Source organism: Colossoma macropomum, unplaced genomic scaffold (genome assembly GCF_904425465.1).
Source record: "Colossoma macropomum unplaced genomic scaffold, Colossoma_macropomum, whole genome shotgun sequence".
Taxonomy (NCBI): Eukaryota; Metazoa; Chordata; class Actinopteri; order Characiformes; family Serrasalmidae; genus Colossoma; species Colossoma macropomum.
In genome coordinates this window covers 10,255,505-10,265,351 of record NW_023494804.1, presented here as the reverse complement: position 1 = coordinate 10,265,351, position 9,847 = coordinate 10,255,505, and the positions used below count along the sequence as shown (strand labels likewise).

At 38.0% G+C, this 9,847-nt stretch overlaps 1 protein-coding gene across 2 annotated transcripts; it reads right to left on the bottom strand.

The window, feature by feature from the left end:
- Positions 1-2,340: 2,340 nt before the first annotated feature.
- Positions 2,341-8,253, bottom strand: LOC118825132. 2 transcript variants are annotated; one of them, XM_036595681.1, is made up of 3 exons: positions 8,157-8,253; positions 7,574-7,721; positions 2,341-5,310 (listed from the first exon to the last, which is right to left on the bottom strand). In XM_036595681.1, the coding sequence occupies exons 2-3, from the start codon at positions 7,705-7,707 to the stop codon at positions 2,646-2,648; spliced, it is 2,799 nt and encodes a 932-aa protein (XP_036451574.1). In that variant the 5' UTR covers positions 7,708-7,721; positions 8,157-8,253; the 3' UTR covers positions 2,341-2,645. The 2 variants fall into 2 exon arrangements, with proteins under 2 accessions (XP_036451574.1, XP_036451575.1); XM_036595682.1 differs by having other exon boundaries at positions 7,574-7,718; positions 8,155-8,192.
- Positions 8,254-9,847: the final 1,594 nt, after the last annotated feature.

Genomic DNA, 9,847 nt, shown 5'->3' with positions numbered 1-9,847 from the left:
TGAGAGTTAAGATGACAACTAGGGCATTCACTGGCAGAAGCAAAGACTGCAAATTAGAACTAAAACTCACAGCCAAGTGCATCTGGGTGGCATCCACATTGGGTAGAATTTTAATGTTGAGTCTTTTGAACTCTATCTTACCTAACATGGGGCTTTACAGGGCTAAACTGTCGCGCATAGTAGGAGAAATTAATCCGGTGCGAATACAAAAAAGATCAGAGCGGCACATGTAAAATAAGCCATTTGTGTATGCATGTTTTTGTATTGTTCGTATCTCCACTCAAAGTCCTGTGCTTATGGAAGTTATAGTTAATTATTCATATTCAGTTATTTACAAACTATTCTCACTACTGTTCAGCTTCATGTTCACCAGAATGTAACTGATGCACCATTTAGGGTGGAATACTGCAAGAGGCCACGTTTTGCCTTGGCACTAAAGAGTTAATAACAGTGGATGGTAAGGTTTTTAACCATATTTACCATTATTTATAATTAGCTGTATTGCTATTACTCTAAAGCTTTCATTGCTTCATCATTATTCAAAGAGAAGCTTTGCTGCACTTACTTGAGGTCAAATCAAAGGAAAGGTCAGTGTATTATTAATAACATCATGGTCATTTGTGTATAATATCCAGAAATGCTTTTGCACAGTACATAACTGAATCTTTCTATGTAATCAATTATAAAGTGATCTTCTTGACTGCATGAGAGTTGAGTGGCCTCTAAAAGTCTTCTCAGTTTGATACTGACTAAAAATGTTCACAGATTTAGACCACTGGTATTCTTACATCATTCTAATTATAGGTAGTGATGCTGAGGTTAGGTTAAATGCATGTAAACAAACCTATGCATATACAGTATTTTAACATTGCTTTGTAAAAAAAAATGACCATCTTTATTTCACAGATATTTATGTTTATTTCAATGTTGTTACTGTTATTATTATGGTAAAATACTGTATGTCAGAATAACTAGTTGAACTAGTGAGACCGTTAAATTACAGTAAAAGGAAGTATTTCTAAGAAATTAAATGGCTGTAATTTTACAGATTTTTACTATCATTGAGAAAAGCATGATTTTACTGTTAATTCAGAGGTTTTGTCAGCCACAATGACTCAAAGCAATGAAATATTTAGTGATTTTAAGACATCGAGGTAATATACAGCACAATGTCTTTTTTCTCATTTGTAAGAAATCGAAGTAAAATTTGCCACCATATTGGCAGATAATTTTGTTTGATTCAAGTACATTTTTCTTGATTTGAGTTTACCTTTCTTTTTCAACATTTTTTTGCAGTGTATAAATGAAGATGAAGAACATGTTTAATAGACAACAGTTGTATGTAAAATATTTTTAGCATGGGCAGCCTACTCAACCCATTTAAAGATAATTTGTGAGATTATCAATCTGTGAGGTTAGCTAACCTATCATAAATGAATGGCCCCATTGAGGTGGCCATTAACCGAGTGGTAGGAGAACTGAGCCAGCAACCAGAAGGTTGTGGGTTCATATCCCAGGACTGAATAGCTGTTCAAAATGACAAATTTCTCTAGTAGGATCAATAAAGCAAAAAATAAATGGATCATATACACTCTTTGTCTGTTTTACCAGCTCCACTTACCATATTGGTGCACTTTGTAGTTCTATTACAGACTGTAGCCCACCTGTTTGTCTGCATACTTTGTTAACCCCTTTTTACCCTGTTTTTTAATGGCCAGGACTCCCACAGGACCACCACAGAGCAGGTATTATTTGGGTGGTGGATCATTCTCAGCACTGCAGTAACACTGACGTGGTGGTGGTGGTGTGTTAGTGTGTGTTGCGCTGGTACGAGTGGATCAGACATGGCAGTGCTGCTGGAGTTTTTAAATACTGCATTCACTCACTGTCCACTCTATATTGTCAGAAAAAAAGGTACTGTGCAGGTACATTTTTGTTCATTACAGTACAAACAATGTAAATGTTCCCTCAAAGGTACAACAGTGGTTTTACAGTCCAACTGCGTAGCTTAAACGTTTTGCCACAGTAATGGTACATATTTATATCTTTTCATAACTTAAAAAAATTAATTGCAATAGATTATGGTAATTGTAGAACTACAAAGTGTGCCTATATGGTAAGTGGAGCTGATAAAATGGACAATGAGAGTAGATACAAGGAAGTGTATTCAATGAAGTCGTGGGTCAGTGTATATCATCACTGTTGGAACTCCAAAATCTCCAAAAAGTCACTTTACTCTGTTTCTGTTTACTTCCTATTTCTATTGGCTCATTCATCATGAAATTTTGACACAACGTAAACGCAAGCTGGCGTTTTCAAATTATTAAAAAATAGCAAAACTGGAGATACAAAGTTTTATTCTGGCAGCAACAATATAATACTGATACGTGATTGACCAAACATCAATCTAGAAGCAGGTCTCTCTGTTGTTTATTATAATTTAGTGCGACATTATTAGCGGCACAGTTACAAATCATTTTAGTTCACTACACAAATACTTAAGTAAATACTTTGCTTTCATAAACTTCTTCTTTACCAAACGTTCCATAAGCCTACACTTGCTCATATCTGATACACATGCAGTTCCCTTCTTGAAACCTATATCTACTGTAACCTGAAACAAGTCTGTCTTTAATGCTGTGCAGTTAAGAACGTCCCTTAGTCTTCTTTGGGCCATTCTGCGGTGCATAAGCATTGAGCAGGAACTTCCAGGAATCCTCCCAGTCAGTAAGGCATACTGATGTTTTCACTGGCTCAGCGCTCACTGAATCAGTAGCAAATCTCCAGGATTCAACCCATTCTGTGAACATTGCTTTATCACCTTCATTTATTCCTTGGCTAGGTTTGCACCTCACATCCCGTTTTGGACGTGGCTGAGTCTTTGCAAGTTTACAAGCGTCAGCCCATCTCTTAATTTGTGGTGCTTCCTTGTGAGAATACATGTGCTTTTTTGCCTTCACTATCCTGCTCATTATCACAGAGTCATCTTCATGGTTCGTTTGGCTTATCATAGACTTTATGTCAAGCTTGCTCTCCAGTTTCATGAACCTCCAAGCCTTGCCCCACTGTTTCAGTGAGGCATAATCTTTGGCAAGAGGAGAGAACAGGTAACTGTTACATTTGTATCGTGACCAGAAAACCATTTGTTGTGAACAGCATGGGTTTGTTTTGGCTTCAGACCACAAGGCAATGCTCTTCGGAGGCTGGGGGTTCGCTATCTTCCATAATCTACCCCATTCAGATATGGTCTCGTACAGTGCAACACTAGACCTTGAATGACCATGGATGGATGATGATTCTGTATGTTCACTCTTGTAAAGCTGTGTGGCACTAAACATCCAGGAATCATCCCAGGGTTGTGGAAATTCCTTCTTTTTGAGATGGGAAAGTCCAGATCTGGGCTGTTCCTTTCCATCAAACCTTTTTACCTTCCATGAACTTTTCCATTCCTGTGGTGGAAACCTTTCCTTGAATGTTTGAGACTCGAATGATGTGCTGAATCTATGTGAAGGACAAGGAAGCTTCTTTCTGGCGTTGATTTCCAAGGCCTTCTCATGCCGGTTTGACTCATGTTGACATTCCAACCAATTCTCACGGTGGAAACTACAGAACCTCCAGGAATCTGCCCACTCTGTCATGGAGGGTCTGTCATGGTGGAACTGGTGGGTGGAGAATTGCCAAGATTGTTCCCAGTCTGCCAAAGATCTCTCTCTCCTAAGTATCTGGGTATCTTCTGGCTGGGTGGACAGATGTGTGGTGCGTGTTGCTTCCCTTTCCACATGGTGCTGGTGTCTAGTGGATCTCCAAGACTCACCCCATCCACGCGTGCCTGTTGGACCATTATGGTGGACTCCCACATTCAGTGTCTCATTCTGCCTGACCTGCCTGTCAGGGCGATTTCGGGTATAGGTAGACCAACCTTGCTGCCAGAGATTGCTGTCCTGGTTGGCATTTAGATTTGTAAACCTCCAGGAATTTGCCCACTCTATTAGAGATGGTTGTGGTGTGGCAGCTTGTGTCTGGTGTGGTGGTCTTTGTAGTCTGCTCTGGACCCTATCTTGTCTGCGTTGGTTTTTCAATGACTTCCAGGAATCTTTCCACTTTGAAATGAAGGTTTCTTGGTCCTTGTGCTCTGAGAGCTCAAGCATCTTGGCAGGTTTATGTTTCCTTGGATATGAGAATACCTCAAACAGGACTACTTGCTTTTTCTCCATAGGCTGCTGCTCCTTATATTCTGAGAGATCTTTAATGGTCATCCATGATTTTTGCCACTCAGTGACAGGCAGAGCAATGTCTTTTCCCTGTAACTGGGAACTCCACAACAGGTTGTACTTTTCTTCTTTTGAAGCATCCATTATTGTTTGGTAGGATGTAGGATCCAGTGGCTCATCAGGCATGTTTATTTGAGGCTCATGTACATTTGATATCTTCTCTTGCTGCGAGTTTTGTGTCACAGGTTTAGAAACTCTCCAAGAGTCCATCCAATCAGGTGGAGTAGAAGTTCTTGTTGATTTTGACTTCATGTGAAGCTGTTTCTTAAAATGCTTCCAAGAATGACCCCATGGCATTGTAGACTGTTCTTCAGTTTCCATATCATTTCCTTCCTTGCTCACAGATTCAGAGATGAATTTAATATGTTCCTCTTTAGGTGGCTTTCCTGACTTCCAGGAATCGTTCCACTCGGATGAAGACCTTTCTTCATTGTAGCGGTGGGATTGATAGAGGGTCTTCAGTTTCTCTTGTCTTGAATTCTTTGGACCATTTTTTCCACCTTCATGAGCTTCCTTCCTCTGCTTGGTGTACTTCCAAGATTTCTCCCAGTCTATTATAGGCATGTCTTCCTCAAAATTCTCAGAGTACAGTGATTTGCCAACCTTCTCCCGTGGAAACAGAACACCATTGTAGGTAACATTATTATTGGTGTTATGTTCATGTTCAGTCCAAGATTTGCCCTCATTGTTTGGTTGGATATTTAGACATTTCCATGACTGACCCCAGTCTGATGCAGGAGGCATCTCCTCTGGTTGTGGCAAAGGCTGTGAGAACTTCCAAGACTTTGTCCATATCATCAAGCCTGGCTGCTTTTCATTTAATTTAATTAACAAAGTCAGCTTATTTCTTTTTGTTACATCTTTTTTTACATCAACTGGCTTCAGTGGTCGACTGCTAACGAATCCACTAGGCCTGCCCAAAGCCATCTGCTTGGCCTTGTAATTCTGGCCAGGCAACTCCTCTTGAGGTTTGGCTTTTCTTTCAACTCTTCTTGGTTTTACCTTCCCAGACATGCGCTTTGACCAATCTTCATTAATTCTGTAGTAAAGACAATAGAATTACTGAAAATGAGGACTGTTTGGTAAAGTGCTCAAGTGCAAAAGTGCTTAAGTGCTCAAAAAATGATTTGGATGTAAATTGAAGATTGCACTTGTGATTTTAAAAAGCCACTCAAGCATATTAATACAGGGTTTTACGGACCAAGCTGCTACTGTACACAAAAATATACATAGTCACTGAATCCCACCAATTTTTCAAAATCTCGGCATAATTAAATTGTTAAGATGTGAACAAAATCATTCAGGGTAGTTTGATGTGGTATGACATCCAAACTCTCTAGCATCTACCTCACAGAAAATTATTACTTGAAACAGTTATGAATACTCTGCCTGTGACATTATTTTATGATAGTTTCCAGGCAAGGTTGTAGTCTGAAAAACAGACAGCAATAAAATAATGGGAGGATGAGCAAGTTTCTAGTGGGTTGTATTTTCTTTGAACCCAAGTGTCTGTGTCACATATGGTAATATGATCAAAGAAAACTAAAAGTTGGTGATATTGTGAATACATGGTCATGTTTTATACCTGTAACTGCTGTTATAATCTCCATTTTAATCAGAATGTGAGATCTCACTTTTCTTTTCCCTCCTGTGAATGTTCAGTGTAGAGAGAATCCAGATGAATGTCTACCACCTAGACCAAGTAAATGATTGAGAGACTCTTCCAAAGCATGCATTGCAATTCGGGATGCGTTTAAAATGACTAGGCGTCAGGGGTGTCCCAGTGGTGGGGCAAGATTTATGTCCAAAGCTTTCAAGTGCAACTGTGGCTGACTGACAAGTGACATTTTTTTCAGACTGACTACCTAAAACTTCCAGCACTACATATAGCGCATATGTCTTGGCTGTAATGTAATGACAACCTCAACAATGATGACAACAATGTTAGTGTTTGTTTTGAGCCTGTGGGTTCACTGGGTTCTGCCAAATTCCTTACATTATAAAGGAGGAGGAGACACTTCACTGGTTGAAAAACAAATGGGAAAGCATGCAACTTGGCATCTGTTTATAGGGTCTCACCCCATCTCCCAAGTCAAAGGAGCAGGTCTTGTATGAGTGGAAACAACTGTCATTCTATATAAAGTCTCAAACTATTTTCTGATGTAAGTGTCTTAAACTGAATCAAAAAGTGAGGAGCCAAATGCCCGGCAGCCATGATGCGCACAATAGAAAACTGAACATGGTAAGTAGTCCCAGGTCAGAAACCTTTGCTTCCAAAATGAGGCAGCATCTGGGTTGTGTTTCTGGTTGGGAATAAAATTTTCAGACCATCACTGAGTTCGGTGAAAGGGTGGAGGTAGAAAAGCACCTACATGGGCAATCTGGATGACAATACAATCACAGATTTTCAACATTATCAACATAACATACAGGCTTATTCAAAAAAGGAAGTTCACATCCTCTACAGAAAATGCACTTATGCATATTTTACCCACTAAAATCTGATATATGTCGGTATATAGATTTCAAATATATGACATATACATGCATCTATGGATTTTCCTTATATATCCAACTTGTCACATATAGACATAAATGTGGCATATATGCCAACTTATTTAAAATTGGTCATTTTCAAATATGGGGTATGTATTTCAGCCATAAACATGTACAAACATATACGTTTAACAATATATGATAGAAAGCTTTCTTCATATATGGAAGACATATTACTCATGGTGGCTTCATGTTATATAGGTTTTTTATGGATCTTCTTTATTTCTTCCTCATACTTCAAGCTATGCAGTAAACAGTAAAATGATTATGAAAATATTAAAATAACATGAAAATGTTGTTCTCTGACACATTTCTATAATTTAATACATAAAAGCAAACAGATAACATAGTAACAATGATATCTGTACTCTGATGTGTTCACCCACCTATCAGACATATACGTATGATCCATATATTATGCATGTATGTCAAGTTTAATACTTACATATATATATACACACAACAAATATGTACCCTTTATGATCTGTGTATATCATATATTCGATGTCCATATGTGTAATGCACAAACACTGTTTATTTGTTGAACTTAGAATATTGGGAAGAAAATAAAACAAAATAATAAAATTAAATGTGGCCTGTGCAAAAGTTATGTTTTAAAAAAAAAGTTTGCTGTAAAAGTATGCTGTAAAAAAAAGTGGAATTCCCCTTTAAGCACTCAAAATTACTTCGACTGGAGCGTTAGACTAAAAAGGAACAATGCACACTGAAATTCTGCAAGATCTTACCTCTCCAGTGCACTCCTCTCCAATCTTTCTTTCTCTGAGTTCATCTTTTGCCCATATTCCCTGAGCCTGATTTCCCATACATTCTTCATAATAGATGCATTGCAAGCCAAAACCTCTGGATTTTTGTCCATCATTTTGCAAGTTTTACCTGGAATCAATAAAGAATGACAGCATGTCAATCTGCACTTGGACATTTTAAGATATTAAAATGACATTTTAAAATGGAAACATACATGGATTTTAATGTATAATGCTGCTATTTGTGTTGGTGTCTTTTTTATTTTGATTAAGCAAAAGAAGACAACAAAATATAGCAACTGCTGCATGAAAACACGATTATATTTGCCTTTAAAAAGCATTACAATGCAAAACCAATAGCACATGAAATTGCTTCTATAATTAATTCTCTGATCCATTTCTAAAAACATTCAGTATTTATAAAACATGAATCACTGTCCAGTAGTGATAGTATTCATCCAAATTTCATGCATGTACATCAATTAATTCTGCTTCTGAAATAAGTGCAGCTTGTTAAAGCTCCACAAAGGCATGTTCCTGTTATGAAAACAGAGGAAAGACTCACCCGTGTGCCTGTACTCGGCCAAACTCGAGAACTTGTTCACAGGTGTCGGGGGCAGCGCCTATATATCGCCAAGTGTTGACTGTAATTAACCTTCCCCATGTGACTGATTCTTGCTTCTGCTATTTTTGACACTGTGCAAGCGAGCCTGCTTCTGATGCTATCACCACTTGCAGGCGACGGAATGCTTCTGCAGTGATTTATTTTATGGTGCTTTAAACAATTACAATCTGAATGCACTGGCCTAATGTCCACCGTGCATTAGCACCTATATGTTTGTGCACTGCTTTCAACACATAACTATACCGATTGTGATTTGCACATGTGCTTAAGAGTGTCTCTAATGGATTAGGCCTGAACTTTGCCATGGCGCAGCTCCTGATTTCAGAGGTTGCAGACTTCAGCACAAGTGTAGAAGTTAAATGGACAAGTTAGAACCATTGCTGTGTGTGTTGTAAGCATTCTTACTCCTACAGAGGTGCTGCAGTCTCTAGAGTGAGATTTTAAAAAATAAGAAAATTCCTTTCTGTGTATTTTGAAGGTGGGAGAAACTTCTGAAAAACTACATCGTTTTTGGGAGTGAGCTAGCCGAATTTCTTATTGCAGCCATTTTGCTCCCAGTTTCAGGTGAAACTCGTCAAGTTTCACAGGAGAAGACACTGCTGTTATGTTGGCAAAGTGAGGTTGTACACAGTACTTAATGCAGGGGTGGCAATAACTGTGACACATGGTTTTGGTAAAAAAAAAAAAAAACAATAGTCAGGGTTTTAAAACTAATTTACTTTCATTAACAAGCCTTGTATTTTGCTTTTTTCCTTGTGGTCTGCCTATGATCCTATGCACCAAAAACAGTTGTAACTCTTTTTTGCATGACCACATTCCAACCTCTATTTATCCTTTGGAATTAAACGGACTGTTTCTGTTACTGTGGCTTTAAGACTGACTTATGTAAATTAGCTCTTTTCTGATTGGTTGCCCTGTATTGTGCATCATTCAGAAACACAACCAATTCATTTCACACACACATTTTCTAAGCCACTTATCCTTCTGGATCATGAGGGGGGAGCTGAAGCCTATCCAAGCGGTCACTGGGCGGAATGCAGGAAACACCCTGGACAGGTCACCATTGCAAGGCTGCATTCAATTCTTTCATTTAAAAAAATTATAGTGAGGAAACTCTCGGTTCTATGATATGGGCCTTTCTGAATTTTCTGGGTGAAACTGAGCAAATTAATGACAGATATTTTTAATGACTATTTTACCAAGGGTGACAATAATTAAGCTGACCACATGTTGTTTACATATTACAAGAGCTGAAATAATATATTTGACTCATGCTTGGTTGTTTGCTGGTTGGTTTGACATCATTATTACATTATTGCATTATTAATTTAGTGGTAACCATATGCAAGTATTAGTACAATAAATCCAAAGTTTGTTTAAGAAGGCATTTACATATTTCATATACAAATCCAATTCCAAAAAAGTTGGGACAGTAAGTGAAATGCAAATGAAAACAGAAAGCAGTGATTTGTAAATCTATTTTGACTTGTATTTAAACAAAAACAGTACAAAGAGAAGAAATTCAATGTTTTGTTTAATCAACTTCGTAACCTTCGATCCCTCACTGCTTAAAAAAAAACAGTATGTTTTTGTGATGGATTTCACCACATGGGCTCGGGAATACTTTGACA